We start from the raw sequence: 20,616 nt of genomic DNA, 5'->3' as shown, positions 1-20,616 counted from the left end.
ATGACCCACCCAAGAACTGAAACAAACATCTTCTAACATAGGCCACTGCTTCTTTGCCCTGCTGGTGATGATCTATATTTAGAAGGGCAAGAGGGCTCCAAGGGGTCAGGACATCAACAGTTATCTTTAAAACTAGAATTAACAGTTTCTTTAATTATGGTGTGTGTGTGTGTGTGTGTGTGTGTGCACACATGCATGAACACACGTGCACGGCAACATGTTCATCTGTGTGCAGGTTCATGCACGTGTGTCCTAGTTTCCTTCCTCTTGCTGTAATCAAACACCTGGCAAAGCTAACTTTAAGAGAGAAATGGTTTACTCAGCTTGCAGTTGCAGGTTACAGTTCAGCATCCCCTTCATTACCGGAAATTCGAGCTAGGAACTTGAAGCCGCTGACTGGTCACGTGCACAGTCAAGAGCAGAGAAGGCGAATGCATGCATGCCTACTACTCCACTCGCTTTCCTATGGTCCAGGACCCAAACCCAGGGAATGGTACTGCCCACAGTAGTTGGATCTAACTACCTCAGTTAATGCAATCAAGACAGTTCCCCCACACACAGACACGCCCGCAGGCCCATCTGAGCTAGACAGCCCCTCACTGAGATTCTCTTCCCCGCGATTCTAGGTTGTGTGTGCACATGTGAAGGTCAAAGGTTAATGCCATTCTCCACCCTGTTTGTTGAGACAGGATTCCTCTTTGGATCTAGAGCTTACCAATACAGTATGACTGGCTGGCCAATCAGCTCCAGGTAACATCCTATTTCCCTCTCAGTACTAGGATTACAGACGTGACCATGCCCATCTCTTTATGTAGGTACTAGGGAATCTGAACTCAGGTCCGCAGGTGTGCACAGCAAGCTCTTTACCCATGGAGCCATCACCCTAGTCGCTCCTTCATCATGACTTAGTGGATAAAACACTCTATATCCTGTGTGCTTCAGAAAATTTATCCAAGTTTTAAAACTTTCATGGGCACACGAGTCACCTGAGAACCTTATTAACATGAAGACTCTGACTCAGGAGAGTCCAGGATCTAAGACTTTGCATTCTGACAATGTGCAGGGGACACCTGTGTTGCTGCTTATGGGCCACACTTCATGTAGCAAAGGCACCTCTGCCTAGTGTTTTTGCATTTTCAGCATTAGGCTGGTTAACCTTATTTCCCCTTTGTTGTTTAGTGGTAGAAAGTGTGGCTGTGACTTTGTCGTGGTAGAGGAAACTGTTGGCCCACAGCTAGACATACCTAGGGGGAAAAGTTTTATTGTGGATTAGCAATTACAATGGTTCATATCCTTGGGTCAAATTATTCTAGTTACAGATATGATTTTCAGATAGATATGGCAGAAGATGTAGGTTAGCATGTTGTTGACTGAGTTTCTGTTCTGCCCAATCCCCCAGCCATTTAGTCCCAAAAGAAACCACACAGAGGTCTACATTAATCATAAACTGATTGGCTCATTAGCTCAGGCTTCTTATTAACTCTTATAACTTATATTAACCCATTATTCTAATCTATGTTAGCCACGTGGCTCAGTACCTTTTTCAGCGAGGCAGTCACATCTTCCTTCTTCTGTGTCTGGGAAGGACTGCAGAGGAATGAGCTTTCTCCTTCCCAGAAGTCTCCTGTTCTCCTTGACCCACCTCTACTTCCTGTCTGGTTGTCCCACCTATACTTCCTGCCTGGCTACTGGCCAATCAGCATTTATTTAAAAATAAAATTGACAGAATACAGACCATTCTCCCACACCAGCATGCTGTTAGTATGACAAACTACTTGAGGAAAACAACTTAAAAGGACGAAAGGTTTAGTTCACTGCTTCAGAAGTTTGTGTCCATTGGTTCGATTGTTTTCCATGGAAAGCCAGAATAGCAGGGCAGAGCCAAACGGTTTACCTCATAGTGACCAGGAAACCAAGATGGGAAATGAGAAGAGAAGAGCCAAGACAAAAATCCACCCCTTGGAGCATGATCCCAATGACCTACATCCTCCTCCGGTTAAACCCCACCTCCTAAATATCCACTCCACACTGTGGCCTATTAGGTCATGAATCCATAAAAAGACAATCCACTCATGAGCTCAGAGCCTTCATGATGCACTTACTTCCCAGGGCTCTGCACCTGAACACAGGGAACCAGGCCTTCACCACACGAATTTTTAGGGGACATTTAAGATCCACACCACAGCAAGATTAGAAAAAGAAAAAGAAAAAAAAAACTCTATATGAGAGCAATGCTCTATACCACACTAAAAATATATTAAAAATCTGTGTCTACTATAAAGGAGATGATTAAATAAAGTATAATAAACTTTAAGTAAATTATATATAATATATTACACATATTATAAAATAGGTAATTATATATAATAAACTATCCTTTTTCTTCACTTCCTCCCCAAACATGGCACTAGATGACTGAAAACAAAGTGAGCTTTTCACTAGTGAGGGAGCAGAAGGTTTTCTGCTCTGTTTGGATAGAAAGCACACGTCGTCAAGAAGATGACACATTAGTTGCTTTCCGGCTGCCATGACAGAAGTAACCAAAGGAAGGAAAGCCCCTTCTTTCACAGTTTGAGAGTATCGCCCATGATGGCAGGAGCTTAAGGCAGCTGGCTACACCACACCCACAGTCAGGAAGCAGAGGACGACTGTTGGTGCTCAGCTCACTTTCCCCTTCTTATGAGTCCAGGATCCCAGCCTAGGGCAGAATGCTGCCCACTCTAATTAATCAAGTCAAGATAACCCCTCACAGATATGACTAGAGGCTAAAAATAATCTAAATAACACCGAGAGGCTTCTGCTACCCGATTCTAAATCCAATCAAGTTGATGGTATTAACTTTTTCAGACACCCTTCAAACGCTGGTCTTTGGCAACTTTAGCTTCCTTCCATGTTTGGCAGCAGGTAGCAGTGGTGAGGGTTGTACTCTAGTATCAGGGTCTTCGTTCAGTCCTTAGGTATGGAGTCTCAGCACTGTGAGTGTGCTAACCCCTCTGCAAGCTTCAGGCATTGGGACCCTTGCCTCTCAGCGGCATTCAGTATCACAACATTCAGCTTCGGGACCAAGACCCATGATCGGGAAGACAGGTCAGTTTTCTGAAACTCTTATGGGGGACAGGGCCTCCAGGTGGCTTCTCTGGCTCCTCACAGCCTTTCATCCGTTAGCCCCCTCTCTGCTCTCTTTCATCTTCTTGCTTCCTCTCTTCTTCCTGGAGGCTCTCAGATCTCAGATCTCAGATCTCTGATAGAAGCTGCCAGCATGCTGCTGAGATGACTCAGGATGTCCGCCTCCTCTGGGACATCTTTTGGGAGCCGGGGGTGAGACTGCCTGTCACTCAGGAAGCCAGTCTCTATCACTGTTGAGATCATTCGGACAAGGACATTCAGTCAGGGTTCATTATGAGATGAACAGACTGCTAGGCAGTGAAGATCACCACTGCTGGCCATGCCTGGGCCCGTGGCCACTTATTCTTCAGCTATAGAGCAATCATGCCAAGGCCACTGACCCTCACTATGCCTTTTCCGGCTCTATCGCGGCTACTGCCATCGTCAGAACTGTCTGCTGTCTCTTTCTTTGTGCTACCAGCTCAGTAAGCAAGACAATATCACTGTAGAGACTCCTTTTATAGGGCCGAATGCTGCAACATCAGAGAAGGCGGCACAAGAGAGCATCTCCCAGCCCTCTCACTGAGTGAGCCTGAGCAGACTGTTTATATAGCCCTGGGTTTGGACCAATCAACCATTGGTTTGGGCCAGTCAGAATCTTGTGTCTTAGCACCATTCATAATCATTGAGACTTGCTGTATTTGGGGCCAAAGGACTTTCCCTCTTTGCAGTGATTAGTAATTAGTCCTTCCACCAGGGGAAGTGTGCTTCCTCTTCCTTAGGCCAAAGTGGAAATGGCTAAATGGCTGCGGGGTCATCTAGAGTTCATTGAAGTTTCTGATAACAAAAAGTCTGGCACCAACTGTTTCCAGCAGCCCTGGCTTGAAAGACTCTTTAAGATCCAGGGTGGTGAGCTGTGATCTTTTCATATTATCTGAAAGCATCCACAGAGTGTATAAAACGGAGGATGCTGGTGTGCATGGGTAGTCCCGCGAGCTGTTAGGCTCAGTCCGTTTGTTCAGGTTAGCAACGAGGAGTCCACAGCTGCTAACTAGGAAATCGGATTGTCCCCTGCCTTAGTGTACCCTACAATATCAACATAAAGAGTGCTGGATTAATACTGACCATGATTTCACAGTGCCTGAGAAGAGCCTAGCACCTGCTCGGTGCCCAGGAAGGAGGAGACCATTCATCTGTCTTAAACAAGCTTAACAAATTGACAGATTAATGCATTCAACCCATTTTCCCAAAGAAAGAAAGTTCTAGGACTTTGAGAACCATAACCCACGGTCCTTCATTTCTCTATTTGTAGATATTTGAATTTTTCAGTCAGGCAGTGCTGTGCATAATTTGAATAGTTGGTTGGTCAGTTTTCAGATAGGGTCTCTCTAAATAGCCCAGGCTAGCCTCCAATTCAGCATCTTCTGCCTCACGCTCCCAAGTGTTGGGATTGCACACAGCTGATTCCTACCTTTTGTAACTTTGCTAACATAATTATTTCAGAATGTGATCAAAAAGGAAGTGGGTAAGGACAGGATGCAGAACACTGTAATCTGCAGGCTCGAGCAGAAGTGTGGTTCAAAGTGGGCCGGTTGACCTAAACAGATCTCCTACTGACCCCTGGAGTCATGAAAACCATGGAGGGCAAGAGTGAGATGTGAGCTGACAGCATCCAAACAAGTCCAGTCCACCTCTAGAGAACTCTGTCCTTAGATCACCTCCTCCTCCTGCAAACCGGTCTCTCCCTCCTCTCTGGAGAAACTGAGCCGCATAACCTCAACTCAGGTACATTCGACATCACTGAGGCCAAGTGAAGTTGAGAGGGTCAGTAGGTGTTCTGTTTGCTGAAGTCAGAACCGGGGCTTCTGTGTCAGGAAGGGGTGGTGCTCCCCACCCCCTCATTGCATCAGTGGAAGAGCTGAAATAAATCTCTCTGGTCCATAAAGCCTCCAACATTTACAACGTGGGCCTTGCAGGAATGACTCACTAACATGGGCTTAGAGAAAAACGAATGCCCTCAGAGGAAGCAGCCTAGCTCCATCTCAGAGCACAAATAAAAAGACAAGCAGACTGGCTGGGATCTGCCCAGGATACCCATCGGTTTATAGACTGTCCACACGCACACCCAGCCTCCAATATAGACTGTCCACACGCACACCCAGCCTCCAATATAGACTGTCACACGCACACCCAGCCTCCAATATAGACTGTCCACACACACACCCAGCCTCCAAGCTGGTTTGCATACCAGACTCTTCAGTACAAATGGATGTCCAGAGATTTTTCCATATCTTCAAAGAAAACTCCAGATTGAAGGTATACTGTTGGCATGTGTAAACAGAAGGGAGGCACACAGAGAAACAAAAACGACGAACAGAAGAAATACATAATGAATACAGAGAATTAGTGACCCTTGATGTATGAGAGGACATTTCCTTGATAAAACAAGACACTTGGTACTGATAACAATAAAGTTGTGAGAGTGTGTCCTCCTACGTTTTAAATACATAACTAGGTAGGTCAAAAGACAGTCAAACAAGGAGAAAAAAATAATAATAAAGGAAAAACTAAAGGAATCATAGTTCAGGCCGCTCATGTGTTAACAAAAATTGTCATGTTGAACAAGAAAATTGGGAGATTAAGAGTATTAAAATAGCAAAGCAATAAAACTTATGGGAGTATTTTAAAAATTTATTTCACGTTGTGCTCAGTATAAAGAGTAAAAACAACAGGCCATCATGAAATTGCAGAGTACTTCAGCAAGAAAATAAACCCTAAATCCAGATAGAGAGAAACTGACAAAATAACCTGTCACATGGTCCCAGAGTGCTCAATAGTAGCACCAGATGCCAAAATTATAGAGTAATACCTTCAAAATTCTGAAGGAAGGTGACTTTTAACATAGTGACCTCTGCCGACCACTATTGGTCAAATACTGAGATGAACGGGAGCTTTTATTTTTAGGCCTCCAGCGCTCAAACATTTAACTCTCACGCACCTTTGTTAGAAAGCTGGTAACAGATGCGCTTCATCACAGCTAAATGTAAACCTGAGAGCCAGAAATGCAATCCACGGGACAAGGGCTCAATACACAGGTGAAGAGAGCCCCACGGTGATGGCTCTGGGTCAGGTCCAGGGGGGCAACAGTCCAGACAGAAGCATGGGGACTAAGGGCTGCGAAAGAGGGCACCTTCTGGAGGCAGGAGAGCCTGGTGGAGTATCTGATAAAAGATGTGGGGGGGGGAGAATCTATTTCTAGCTCTGTTACAGATTTGTGAAAACACTGGGAAAGAGTAGGGTGCTGCTTAACTTAGCGGTCAACAGTTGTAGCCCGTTAATAATCTGGGCACAGATTTGACAGCGGAGGTTGGGTGAATTCATCTGGAAGCTCATCAGAAGGCAGGGAGTGGGGAGGTTAGACGGCCAATGGTAGAAGCGACGTCTGTGTCGAAAATTAGTAAATCAAAAACAGTTACTAAAGCCTATGCTTTCAGTCGAATGCTGGAAGACGCAAAAGACAGAGGGGGGTGCTTCTATGAGCAAAACTGGGGGAAGACAGCCGGCCGACACTGTTGCTCCTCCGTGTCCTCATTCCTGTACTGTGTGATAGGCAGTTAGGTTCACTTGGCTTATCAAATACACACACGTCTTTATGTATGTGTAAATGCATGTGCACACGCACACACATACACTCTTCCCTTTGTATGTCAAGAGAGCCAGCACTGCCCCCTAGGCATTTTCTATTTTCTATATACATGTTAGCTAGCCATAGCTATTAGGTTGTAATTACCTATGCGAAGTCGGGGTCAGGTGGGATTTAAAAACCTATACAGCAAGTGAATCATTTGTTTGGGAATTCCGGAAGAACTGTGGAATTCCCTGTGAACTCTTACCTAGTTTTGAGATCCATAATCTTTGGAGGTTGGGTTTGGCGGTTGGGTATCACGCCAATGAGTTGGGACCTCTGTGCCAGTAAACCTGGCATAAGCAGGGGGAGAGGCACCGGGGTTCCAGGAAAGAGTTAAATATTGGGAGAGGACAGCGTGTGTCTACTAAAACCTATGACAACAGGGCAAAGCTAGCATTTGTGACAGGAAGGGAATCGGACAATGGAGAGCGGCTCAGCTCGTCAGACACGGGAGTGGGATTTTCCTGCGCACACTCTGGTGCTGGTGTGGGGCAGAACTGAGAGCTTCCCCAGGAAATCAGAGCTTCTTTGCCTTGCTTCCTTCTACAGCTTAATCGCTTACACAGAGCAGTATGTGGAGTATGACCCTTTCATAACGCCAGCAGAGCCATCTAATCCTTGGATCAGTGATGACATCACTTTATGGGACATAGAGATGAGGTAATAATAATAATGATGATGATGATGATGATGATGATGATGTTTGAGAGTGGGAGGGTTGTTGTTGGGGAAAAATACATAATGTCATGCAATTACCCTATACCCTATTCTAATCTGAATAAGACCAGAGAAGAAAAGGCCCAAGTACCCTGTATACCAACATCTGTTTGCTTGAGGTTCCTTCCTCCTTGCAGCTTGGTTTGGACACAGTTCTTTGCAGTGTCTCTCTGACCTTTCTCTGGTCCTCTCTATGCCATGGTAGTTGGCACAGCTCCTCGCTATTTCCTGGACGTGGGTGCTCAGAAGGGGAGATTCTGCTGCCTCGACTTGTCTCCTTGCCTTCAGATCGCAAGGATCCCAGCATGCCCCTCTCCACACTGTCCTTACCTTGCAGCACTTCCATCAAACCCCCTCAGCTGCAAACACTATTCTCACTGGGAACAGATGAGGAAACTGAGGCAGAGCAGGGCTGGTGAACTCGGCCGAGGATACCCAGTTAGAATGCAGCAGCATTAGGGCTGGAACCCAGGCAGAGGGCTCGGGAACTATGGCTGGCTTCAGGCTGGGCATCTGAGGTTACGGCATCGGTAGTCTCATCAGCACTTGGCTCTGCCCTAGGAGAAAAGAAAATGTGTTGACTTAACAGCTCAGGGGAACTTGGGGCAGAGCCAAAATTTCATGACACGCAGAGACAGCTCTTTGTGGTACCCCTTCGGCTCTGCGCTCAGATTCCTTTTATTCTCCATGACTCCCTTGTTCTTTTTCTCTTTGGTGTGCTTGCTGTTATCTTTCTCGGATGTGGGAAAGTCCAGTACCAATTAACAAAGTCCTAGATGTTTACTATAAAAAGCTTAACCTATCCCGGTTAACTCTTCGTTTCCTCCAATCAGCCTTCCAGGAAGAGCCTCTGTCCAAAGTCTGATGCCCTGCTTCCCACAGTGCACCAGGGTGCCCAGGCCCTGAGAGAACTCCCAGGGTGTGTGCACTGCTGATGGCATCTGATGAGCCAGAGATCATGTACTTCCCTGGCTTAGGTACTTACTGATTCGGTGTAAGGATCAGACCACGTCCCATCCTTTTTCATGTCAAATCTTTGCAAGTCTAGGTTCTCAGAGAAGTTCTGCGATTTAAAAGCTGTGCTGCCCAAAACTCAATAGGGACTGGGAAATGAAGGTGGCCATGGTCCCGCCAGAGGCAGATTGAGAAAATGTGCCATGTGTAACATATGTACATAGGGATTGTCTTAGGATTAATATGGATGTGACGGAGCATCGTGATCAAAAGTCCCTCGGGGAGGAAAGAGTCTAATCTGCTTATACTTTCAGGGAACAGTCCATCACTGGGAGACGTCAGGGCAGGAACTCAAACGGGAGGAGCCCAGAGACAGGAGCTGAGGCAGGGGCTGTGGAGGGATGCTGCTTATTGGCTTGTTCCCCATGGCTTGTTCAGTCTGCTTTTTTATAGAATTCAGGACCACCCTCCCAGGGATGACCCCACCCATAATGGGCTGGGCCCTCCCACATCAGCCACTGGTTAAGAATATGCCCTAGGGGCTTATACACAGCCCAATGTATGGTGACAATTTCTCAGTTGAGGTTCCCTCTTACTCAGATGACTCTTGCTTGTATCAAATTGACGTAAAAACTAGCCAGGAGAGGGGTTAAAAATTAAATTAACTTTTCCTTCAATGCATATGCATTTCATATAGTTGCTGTTGCTAGGAAACAAATACATGTTAGGTTAACTGGTTCCAACCTTAGATAAAGAAAATGTTAGGTGTTTCTTTGGGTTAAGGGAGACTGTGGAACTTACTGAGACCTTAAGGGTGTCATAAATTCAATACTTGAGTGACTCTGACTTAGTGGCTATTTCTTTAAATTTTTATGCATAGAAAGTATTCTGATCTTTAATGTAATTAAGTTCATTTTATATATGCATATACATACACACACATATATATACTATTTTAATTAGAAATATATAAGCAAATATCTACCTTATCCTTTTTAATATCTATATTAAAATATTTCCTCTGGCATGAATGAAGTAAAATTTATTTAACCAATCCCTGAGTCATAACTATTTAACTCGTGTCTGTTTCTGTAATATAAACAACAAATCAAGGGACATCCGTATACCCCCGTCTAATTAGTTTTTTACTATAAATTTTCCAGAAGTAGAGTTACTTGGAATGGAATGCATATTTTAATTTTAGTTCATGTGGCAGATTTTCCTAAATAAAACTAAACCCCCCTTTTTCTATGACTCAGTTTAAAGGTAACCATCTCCGGCATCATTGTCAACCCTGGAGTGAGCAGTCTTTCTATCTGTGTAAACTCAATAGGTTGAAACAAATCTCAATTTGCCTTCTGCTTCTTCACTGGTGTAGAAATATGTTAACTGAGGATTTCTCATGTGGCTACCAGAGATTCATTCTTCCGTCACTTTCCAGTCACCTGACCTTGCCCCATTTTCACCCCAGTGGTGGCTTTGCTTTGCATATTGGGACACAAAAGTTCCATTTGCTTTGGCTTGTCTTTATCCCCAATTCCTCCCTTCTTTTTTTATATCTTTTTCTCTTCCCTAACTTTTGATTTTCTAATCAACTTTTGCATTGCCTCTTCAGATTGTAGTTTCTGTTTAACCATAGTTATATTTTACTTTTATTTTTTAGTTTAAAAGAATCACTAATTTATAACAGGGCATGTGTGTAATGGAAAGCACAAGCATCCCTCTGCCTTTCCACCCCACACTCATCCCCAGATGTATGTTAGCATGATGGATTTTAAACCAACATTCTGAATTTACATTTCCATCCACATAGAGAACCAACAGCGTGCAAACGGACGCCTACTTTTGAAACTCTATCTCTGATGAGACCGTTACTCGTCACTTTCTGTTGCTGTGATAAAACACTCTGACAAGGCTACCTGGAAGGGAGGGTTGATGTGGGCTGTGATTCTGCAGGGTTAGCAGTTCATCACCATGCTGGAAAAGTGGCAGGCCCGGGCAGCAGGAACGGGCAGCAGGCTCAGTGGCTGGAGCGGGCATGGGCAGCGGGCACGGGCAGCAGGCACGGGCAGCAGGCACGGTGGTTAAAGCCGGCAAGCCGTGAATTCACATAGTTGAACCCAAGCAGGAAGCAGAGAGTGAAAACTGAGAGTGGACAAGGCCTTAAGTTCTCAAGGCCTGCCTCCAGTGGTCTACTTCCTCCAGCAAGGTCTTAGGGGATCATAAGTCTCCTCAGAGAACACCACCAATTGGGGACCAAGTGTACAAATGCCTGAGACTATGGAAAATATTCCTTATTCAAACCACTACACAGGGACTGTCTCTTCCGTTCTGACCCAAGAATTTAAAACTTTCATTAACTCAGGTTGTCTTTTTTTCTCCTCATTCTCCTCCTATTCCTAATTGTTTTAATTACTGTTTCTGGATTGTACATGGTATCTCTCTCTTGTTTTTGACTGTATAGGTACATTTAATTCATATTTCTAAAGTTTTTAATTTATTATTTTAATTCTCTCTCACTCACACACACACACACACACACACACACACACATACACACATACACACACCCTTCAGTAGGAACTCTTGCCATTGCTCAAATGTTTTTTTGGTTTTTGGTTTTGTTTTATATTGTTTTTTTTGTTGTTGTTGTTGTTTGTTTGTTTTGGTTTTGAATTTTTTGCTTTTTTGGTTTTCTCTTTATGTTCTCATCACTGTGGCCCTATGCTCTGGTCTCATTGTTTTTATCAGAATCTTATCAGCATCTCCCCAACACACACAACACACACACACACACACACACACACACACCTTTCTTAGCAAGCTGCTTCCATTATGTAGAACCTGTTGTGTATCTCAGGATTTCTTCCGTGTGCTGCTGTCTAAGACCTACCCCACTGCTCTCTGGAAGTCCTGCTGCTCAGAGCGTCAAGGCATCCAGCTGCTCCCTTCTACCGCTCTGCTGTCGTTGTAGACTTCCGCTACCAGCTTTGTGACAAGCCTCATCCAATTGTTCCAAACCTCCCTGAAATGCCTGCACCTTACCATCCACCTGAAGAACATGCCTTTGTCTCTACATATTACGATAGGGGTTGAAAACAAAAACAACAAACAAAATCCATTTCACTGAGCTTCAGGGCCTTGCCTATCCAGTCTTTCTGAGCCACCTGTCCCTCTGAGCTAGCTTTCCTTCTCACTCGAGTCTTCCCAAGCATGCTGACCGCCCAGCATGATGGCATGACTGTCTCACTCCGCCAGCTGCTATGTCGCACACACCCCAGATCACTTTTAAAGAGGACCCGTGATTCACTTTAGTGTCTAGTCTTCTAAGTGGTACACAACAGGAACTCAAAAGTATAGATTGGGTGAACAGTAGGTGAATAAGTTATTTCTCCTTTGCTCGTTTCGCTGATAGTTGGCAAAAGAAGAAAGGTAAGGGCCCAATGCTAACTCACTATGATAAAATGAATTTTCTCACTTGCCCCTAACTGTATAACCAAGCACGTGATCCTTTGGGAAAAAGAGAGCAAGCCACCTTGCCACTTAATGTGTGTCAAACTATGCAGTATTCTGTCTTCCACACAGTACCACCAGCACTATAATGGGTGAGTGCGTTCTGCTGATTGTTCACGCTTCTACACTAAGCTAATGTCTAACCTATGAAAAGATAGAGCCACAGAGTCTTAGCTACCCAAACAAATGGAGCTCTGTAGACACAGGTGAAAACGAAGCCCTAATTCTTCTCCTGGCAGAATGCCTGTACTCTGAGGCTTACAGAGTTGTCAGAAGAAGTGCAGAGCTGAAGATCGGTGCTGATATCACCCTTCAGCCTGATGATGGTCCCTGTCTATACAGTAAAGTCTAAAGACGACCAAGAAAATAGCCAAGAATCAGTTTTCCCTGTTTCGCCTTAATTCAGCCTATGTGGATTGAGATCTACTTTGCACTGTGCTCCGAGTAAGAAATCCTCTCGATAAAAATCTAACAAAGTCAATAAAACCTGCTGTCTTACCACCTGGCACCAGAATTCCTCCTTGCTTGGCAAAGGACATTCAGCCACTTGGGGGCACAAATCATGTCCTGTGGGCAAGGCTTTGGCAGACTCATGCAACAAAGGAGAGGGTTGGGCTGTGCCCAGGGAGAAAGTGAGAGGAGTCCATGTTCTGTCTCTGAGAGAAGAAAACAAAGGGTAGGGGTAGGGGGAATGAGCAGAGGGAGAAGAGGCAGGCCAAGATTAGAAACCAGGGAGATTCTAGTAGCCAGTAACAAAGGTCTTTTCAAAAGTGGGAATACTAACTAAGTATGTTAGCTGCCAGGAGAGGTAACCTCTGCTCAAGGCCGTGAGAATCATCCATGTCTCCTATCTTCCCAGATGTTGTGTGAACATGGCTCATGGTATATGGCAGAGGAGAAACCATGTGTGACCAAATAGGATGCTCTGGAGATGTCCTTCTGCTCAGTGGACTTTAGACAACCCTGGGCTCAAGGAACTCCAGGATGACTTACTTTTGAGCTCCAGGCCTGAGGACATGAGAGGAAATGCTTGGAGTCTACAACAATGAAGAACATACTGTGTCTGCCGCAGGGTGGATGCAGACAGTCCAGTGGGGGGACAAGAACCCAATAATGGGAAAATCAGTATAAGATGTAATGTACAATAACAGGGAATTGTTCTCAGATCCCCTCTCAATCTCAGATAAGATAATAGATCCAAAAGTCCAAGAACAAGAAAGGGTATAATCAGGGCAGGGGGGCTGATGATAGGCTTCTGTCTTAAAGCATGACGAATGCCAACTGTTGGAGATTCTGAGAAGTCAGCTTTCACTAAAGAAAATAACAATAACCAAGGCTTAGCATTGAGGAGCAGTCAATCAAGTCACTAGAGCACAGCCAGGAAGAATTCACTAATTTACTCATTGTCAAAAAGGTGTCGTAGGGAGGCCCAAAGGAAGTAGTTGTGGTGGTAACATTAATCGAAGGATGGGAGCTCAGGAAACTGGTGTGGCCCGTAGGATTGTAGTAAGTCGCTTCTCCCTCCGTGGGGAAGGTTTAAGGTTCCCTCTCTATTGAGTAACAGGCACATGAGCAATGACTACACAGTGCCTGGTTCATTCTACTTGGGTGAAGGAATCAACTCCCAGCCAAACTGACTAGCCAAGAGGCAGAGCCAATACCTGAGTTGCTGGTATGCAGCTATTGGGGCAGAACTCTTAAGCTCCTTTTAAAAATTAGATTTACTTATTTTATACATCTGAGTGTTTTGCCTGTATGTATGTATGTATGCATGTGTGTCATGTGCTTGGCTGGTGCTCATGGAGACCAGAAGAGGGCACTGAATACCCTGGAACTGGAGTTACAGATCGTTGTGAACCACCGAACTGGTGCTGGGAACTAAACCCTGGTCCCCTTACAAGAGCAACAAGTATTGTTAACCACCGGGCCATCTCCCCCTCCAGCTCCTTCCTTAAAGCAGTCAATTTTCAAACGTGGCCCCGTTGGCGGCCTCCCTCCTGTGTGCGTACGCTGATCCTATGTCAAGAGAAGACCTTTGTTATCATATGCATGGGTCTTGATGCCTCATCTGGCAAAGTGACACTCTGAGAGGCAGCCATACAGAGTTCCAGTAACTTCTAAACATCTACTCTTAAGTCTTTGAAATTGTCCACCACGCTGGGAGAAGTTCAAGCCATTAGAGACCCATGTGGGTCATTCTAGTCAACCCTCCAATGAGCTGTTGACCAACCACCCTTGTTAGCTGCCACAGGCACCGTTTGGACATCCAATGCAGTCCATAGATGACCCTTTAAGCTACCTTGTGAATACAGCTCTGAGTGACCACAAGTGAGAGGGCACAGTCAGGCCCAAACAAACTGAGAACACCGAACAAGAGCAATAAATGGGTATAGGCTGGGTCACAGCCTATTGGAGCACCCAAGACCTCTCAGTGGTTCTTGGGGTGGTAAATAAATAAGTGAAGACTGTTTGCTCACAATGTGTCCCTAAGACAGGGTCATTAGATCTGCCTTCTGAGCGAACTGGCCCTTGTTTCATCATTTTTCTGATAACTTATCTTAATCCACTCAAGCTGTCAAACAAAAATGTAATAGATTGTGTGGCGCTTACACATGGAAGAAATTTGCTCCTCATTGTTCTGAGACCTGAGAGTGTGAAGATCAAGGCAGCGGTGTGTTGGTGTCTGAGGAGGACCTGGACCATGATCTGGTCAAGGTGTGCGGTGGCTTGAAAGAAAATGGCCTCCGAAGGGAGCGGCCCCAATGGGAGGCGTGACCTTGTTGGAGGAAGTGTGTCACTGTGGGGGTGGGCTTGGAGGTTTCATATATGCTCAAGTTGTGCCCAGTGAGACCATTCACTTCCTGTTGCCTGCAAGCTGTCGAACTCTCAGGTCCTCCTCCAGCACCACATCTGCCTGCCCGGTGTCAGGTCCCACCATATCATGATAATGGACCGAACCTCTGAAACTGTAAGTGAGCCATCTCAATTAAACGTTCTCCTTTATAAGAGTTGCCGTGGTGGTCATGGTGTCTCTTCACAGCCACAGAAACCTTAACTATGACAAGGTGGCATGCCACTATTATCTCATTGCTTAGGAGACTGAGGTGAAAGGATCACAAGTTTGGCTCAGCCACAGAGTGAATTTTCTATCTTCCCTCTGGGGTTTATTGATAATGACATTAACCTCGTTCCTCAGAGCTCAATGACTTCTGAAGGACCCAGCCCTTAGTACTATCATATTTGGGGTTAAAACGTCAACAGATGAATTTAAGAGGGACAAAAAATTATCCCATGCCATTTTACACCTAATCCCCCTGTTATAAACTCCAGCATGTAAAAGGCATCTGACCCAGCCCAGTGCCACCAGCAATCTCTCTCTAATGTCAGCTTTAATGTTCCATCTCAATAAGATGAGGGCGGATCAAGACACACATCACCTCCAGCCAAAGTCCTTCCCAGCTGTGATGACCACGAGGTACATCAAACTAGGAGGCTGGGAAGTGTGAGATGGATACTTCCATTCCAATAAGAGAAGAAACGGGAAACAAGTCTTCTAAGCACAATAGGGCGAAGTTCAAGCTTTAATCAGACTAATTCTCTCTGTCTTGACACTGCGCCCATCAGACCCAGACTGAGGCACGCCCATCAGACCCAGACTGAGGCAACAGACCGACTCATTCCCCGAGGCAGTGAACCCACCTCCAGAGCTTGTCAGCTTTTCTGGGTTGACGTTCTGTTTTCCATGCCAGTTTGGGTGGCAGCATCCTTCACAGCTCAGTGAACGTCCTCTCTCTGCCTTGTCTTTGCAGCTTCCCCGGGCTGGACCACTACCCTGCAGCTCTGCCACAGAGCTTGTCCCAGTAGCTCCACTGGTTACAGTCCCCCTTGCAGCTTTCCACAGGGACTCCATCCTGGAAGCACCAGGCATGGCATCTTGGACTGCTGGAACTGGAGAGATGCCTACGCCTGTTGAAACTGCCCCGCCCCCAGCTCCCCGTGGTTGCAGCGGTCTTAGCTATAATGGGAGTCACAGACCTAGTTGTCTCTGGATCATCTTCCTTTTGTCCCAAAACCTAGCTGCTGGCTTTTGTCTGGGTGACTGAGCCCCACTATGTCCTTGTGACAGTTATTTGGCCACAACATTCACAGTGTCTTTTCTGTTGTTTCATGGGCTTGTTTATTGGAACACAAATAAGTTAGGGATTTTCTCATTTAGATTCTAGTTCCTTTTGGCTAGCAATTCTATATTTTAGTTCATTCCTCTCTCTTTATGTACTACTAAAAGCAGTTAGGAAGAGTCAAATTACTCCTTCACACATGACTTAGAAACTCCCTTGGCTAAATATGTGAACACAATGCCAGCAAGTTCCACCTTTCACAAAACCCTAGCACACAAACAGTTCAGTTGGTCTCTGCCACTTTATAACAAGAATGACCCTTCTCTAACGTCTTCATGTTCATCAAGACTTGTCAGCATGGCCTGCACCATTCATTAAGGCTCCATTCAGAACCATCTAAGCATTATTTAAGAACGGGGGTTTCTCGTCAGATTTTCTATTTGTTTTCTGAGCATACATACGCACACACACACACACACACACACAGAGAGAGAGAGAGAGAGAGAGAGAGAGAGAGAGAGAGAGAGAGAGTCATCTTTATGGGTCCATTGTCAGCAAACATTTTAAGCTTCCCCGACCTGTGTTTACCACCCTTTCCCATTTTATGTGCTATAGCAACATCCCACTCTCGGTACCAATTTTTGTGTGAGCCCATTAGGGTGGCAAAAATAACACCACCATAAATGGTGTGACTTATAAATACCATCTATTGCCAGGCACTGGTGGCACATGCTTTTAATCCCAGCACTCGGGAGGCAGAGGCCAGCAGACCTCTGTGAGTTCGAGGCCAGCCTGGTCTACAAGAGCAAGTTCCAGGACAGACTCCAAAGCTACAGAGAAACCCTGTCTCAAAAAAAAAAACAATAAATAACATTTATTTGCTTCTCATGATTTAGGAGACTGGGAGGTGTAAGAACAAAGCATTCACAGTTTCACCGTATGATTGAGAGTCCTCTTACTGGTTCATTGATGGCCAGTTTCTTGTTGAATCCTTCCATGGTGGAGGGTGAGGGGGGTTGTCTGGGTCTCTCCCAAGAACACTAATTCCATTTATGAGTCAACTGTCTCCAAGGGCCCCACACCCAAACACATCACATTGGCTGTGAGAGTTTCAGCGTGTGAATCTAAGGAAGGAGGAAAACCATCATTGATAACACAGCTCGAATCTTTTGAAAATAGCTTACATCTTTTCTCAAGTCTTAATATAGACATCAAATGAGGACCATGAAGTAGAAGACAAAGTAGCACCTACTGAGGCATTCCAAGAGTTCTGACCCACCCCCAGACTGCCCTTTATTCAATCCTGCCACCAACAAGGAATCTGGTGGGGTGAGCATGGCTCACTGCCTGCCATCAGAAAGTGCTGGCCGTGGTGGTAAGTGTGCACCCATGAGACAGCTGTTAAAATGACTGAGTCACTCTGCATGCCAAGTCTCTGGGCACAGCCTTTGACAAGGATACAGCTAGCACCAGCCCATCTGCAGAACCTTGAATCACTGCCTGGGGAGGAGCAGGTTACGTCTCTGTCCCAGGTCAGAGCATGACCCTGGAGGAAGACTATTCCTTCAGCTCTCAGGAACTTAAATTTGCTGATAGTTTCAACTCCAGTGGACTGTCCCCACAGCAGTACTTTCAACCCCTTGGAAAGTTACCAATTTTTTTTAATTATGTGGTTTGTTTCCAATAGAATCCAAGATCCGCTGTCATGTCTTATTGTGAAAAGCCCAGCCTGATACTTTGCAAGAGCTCATTTGTGGAGGAATTTCTCATTGCCTAGCCTTCTACCATGACCCTACCGAGCTATGCCTGGAAATGTAGTCATACTGCGAGGGCCTCCCTGAACCCCGCATATACAGTCTATCGGTCACTGCCTTAGAAATAGAAGACACTGGTTTGATGGCTTACATCTAAACCATATATCTAGTACCATAGCCACATAGTCATGTCAACTAGTCACAGATAACTAGGTTTAAACTTTAGTTTTTTAAATTGTAAATTTCCCTTCAGGTCCTCTGTCACACTAGTGCGTGTGATAATGGTGGCTCCAAGCATGCGCAGCGCAACTATAAAATGGCTCCTCGCACTCAGACTGCCAATTACTTGTTTTTTAAGCACTTTAATGCGCCAGGTCTCTTCTAGCAGAAATATGGAGGCTATGCCAACTCTATAATAAGCAAAACCCATGGTCTCACATACTGATGGTTAGGGATTATCAAGGGCCTGTCTCTCTCTAAAAGGAAAAAGCTCTGTCTACACCAGCAGTCCCCAAGTGTGGCTGTGACTAAGTCTCTGGGGACCCTTGAGAAACTGGAGCCTGTGGTTCAGCAGCTCTGGATGTGGTCTGTGGTTCTGCTGGGACTGCAGAGCACACCTTGAATCTGGATGAGGGTGGGGCGGGGGGAGGAGGTTCCAGTTTGTGCTTTGTGAAGTAGGAGCTTTTGTCTCCTGAAGGGCTCAGCCCAGGGACTTCAGGTGGGAGGAGAGAATCTGAAGGAGTTGTTGGACTGGTCCAGCACCGGAGAAGGATGACCAGTGCCACTTCTTCCACGTGGGGGTGAGATTGCCAAGCAAGCTGAAGGCTGTGCTCTGGAACCACACAACTACATTGGATTCTTGACTCCATCACCTGCCAGAGTGAGGCCCGAGACAACGGTCTGATAACTAGACCTTGGTCTCCCTGTCTTGAAAACAGAAATAGTCCTAGCATACTTCACAGAACAGCTTTAAGGACTCAGCCCATTGGCAGGCAGATGTCCAGTCCTTAAAATACTTAGTACACGACAAACACTGTCCAGTGGCCAAAGCAATGAGCAAAGGCAGCATGCTGTTTCCGAGCAAGTCGAATGGGGTTTATTCTGGTTTAATTCACACATTTATAACCAGTATATCACCCAACTCCAATCAGAGGCTGTCCTCTCCTGTAGATATTGAAGAAGAAACAGAAGATGGGGAGCCAGTTTCTTAGACAAAGGGTTGGATCCAGGAGGTATCCTGGGTAACAGGAAAAGTACGAAGACGATAGAGTTGAAAGTTGGCTCCGTACCTGACGGGAGTGGTCCAGGGAGGCCCTGTGGGGTGGGGATAGATTTCCTATAGACAGCATTACTCGTCGGGCACATTGGTGAGCCTCGTCAGACATGGCCTCCTCACCGCCTCTTTGCAGAAACTCTTCACTACCCGGCGCCACTGGTGCATAAAAACATACATGTGGGATTTGCGTGGGTTGTGTGGTATCTGTCACTTCCACTTGAGATGGTTCTCCTTGACGTGTGATGTCAGCACAGATTTATCAGGGAGAATATAACGGTGGCTTTTGTTTGATACTAATCATTTTTTTTTTCGAACCTTCTCTTCCAACCCCAAAGCAAAGAGCCCAGCCAGCAGCGGGTAAAGCGATGGGGCTTCTCTTTTGATGAGATACTGAAGGACCAGGTGGGGCGGGACCAGTTCCTTCGATTCCTGGAGTCGGAATTCAGTTCAGAAAATCTCAGGTAACTCAAACGTTTGAATTACATACTCGTGTGTGTGTGTGTGTGTGTGTAAATTTGCATAATTGGCCTTTCCACCTCCCTCTCTCAATAAAGCATCACTTGGGGTTCAAATCCAAATATGAGCTTATCTAGCTAAGGTTGGGATGGAGGCTTTTGATGGGGTTAAATAGTCAAATGGCTTTGATAGCACCATTCAAGTAAAACTATGGAAGTGTGGAATTTCAGAGTGAGGGGGCAGCTCAGAGCACCCCTTCTCCAAAATGTCAGCCCTAGATGCTCATGGCCCCTTCAAGGTTAAATGGAAAGGACTACATCAATGGGCTCAACTCAGAACTTCAGCAAGCCGAGTCTGTGATGTATGGAGACGTGACTATACAAGCTAATGAAAGCACACGCTTTCCCCTTGAAAAGAATTCTGTCACTGCCATGCAGTGACTCCATGGATCAGCTGATGTCACTGAGAATACCTGATTGTTTCTGTGGGCCCATAACTAATACCTTCTAGTGGAAATGAACAAATAATTACATTTAGTAGGAGAAAAAAAGAAAACGTTCAGTAAAATGAGATCTGATGTGGAAGAGCAGAGTAAGTGAAACGCAAAGAAGCTCTGGGTCACAGAAAACGAGAAACTGAGGCATTTTTCAGTCTTCTGCTGTGTCAGATGAGGAGCCAGGTGACTCTGGGAATGTGATCAGATATGTCACTAGGTGAGGCCCCTCGGCGATTGTCTTATGCGGGGTCCTTACAAGAATGGAACCGACAGGATGAGTTAGAGGCGGATTATTAGACCAGCTTTTGGGATGTGGTCTGGGTGATCCACCAATGGCTCTCACACACTGGAGAGGCTGAGAATCAGTAGTTACTCAGTCCGTGAGACCGGATGTCCCAGTTTGGCCCTGAAGAACTGGAGGATTCCTGGAGAGCTGCTGGTCTTCGGTCTATCAGAATCCTAAGGAAATTAATTTTAATATGGGTGAAGGAATGCCACGGCAACAGAATTGATGTGCTTGTCAACAAGACTGAGGGCAA

At 45.6% G+C, this 20,616-nt stretch overlaps 1 protein-coding gene across 7 annotated transcripts in view; it reads left to right on the top strand.

Moving 5' to 3' along the window:
* Nucleotides 1-20,616, top strand: part of Rgs6 (regulator of G protein signaling 6) — a 533,969-nt gene that overhangs the window by 465,958 nt on the left and 47,395 nt on the right. For all 7 annotated transcript variants that reach the window (XM_048449096.3, XM_085697415.2, XM_085697420.2 and 4 more), the window contains 2 exons: nucleotides 7,343-7,453; nucleotides 19,461-19,586. In XM_048449096.3, the coding sequence (XP_048305053.1) occupies nucleotides 7,343-7,453; nucleotides 19,461-19,586 (237 nt within the window). The remainder of the gene's footprint in view (nucleotides 1-7,342; nucleotides 7,454-19,460; nucleotides 19,587-20,616) is intronic.

This window comes from Myodes glareolus, chromosome 11 (genome assembly GCF_982192425.1).
Source record: "Myodes glareolus chromosome 11, mMyoGla1.1, whole genome shotgun sequence".
NCBI classification, from domain to species: domain Eukaryota; kingdom Metazoa; phylum Chordata; class Mammalia; order Rodentia; family Cricetidae; genus Myodes; species Myodes glareolus.
Note: the sequence above shows the minus strand (reverse complement) of the source record. Positions and strands in the feature narration are given on the sequence as shown.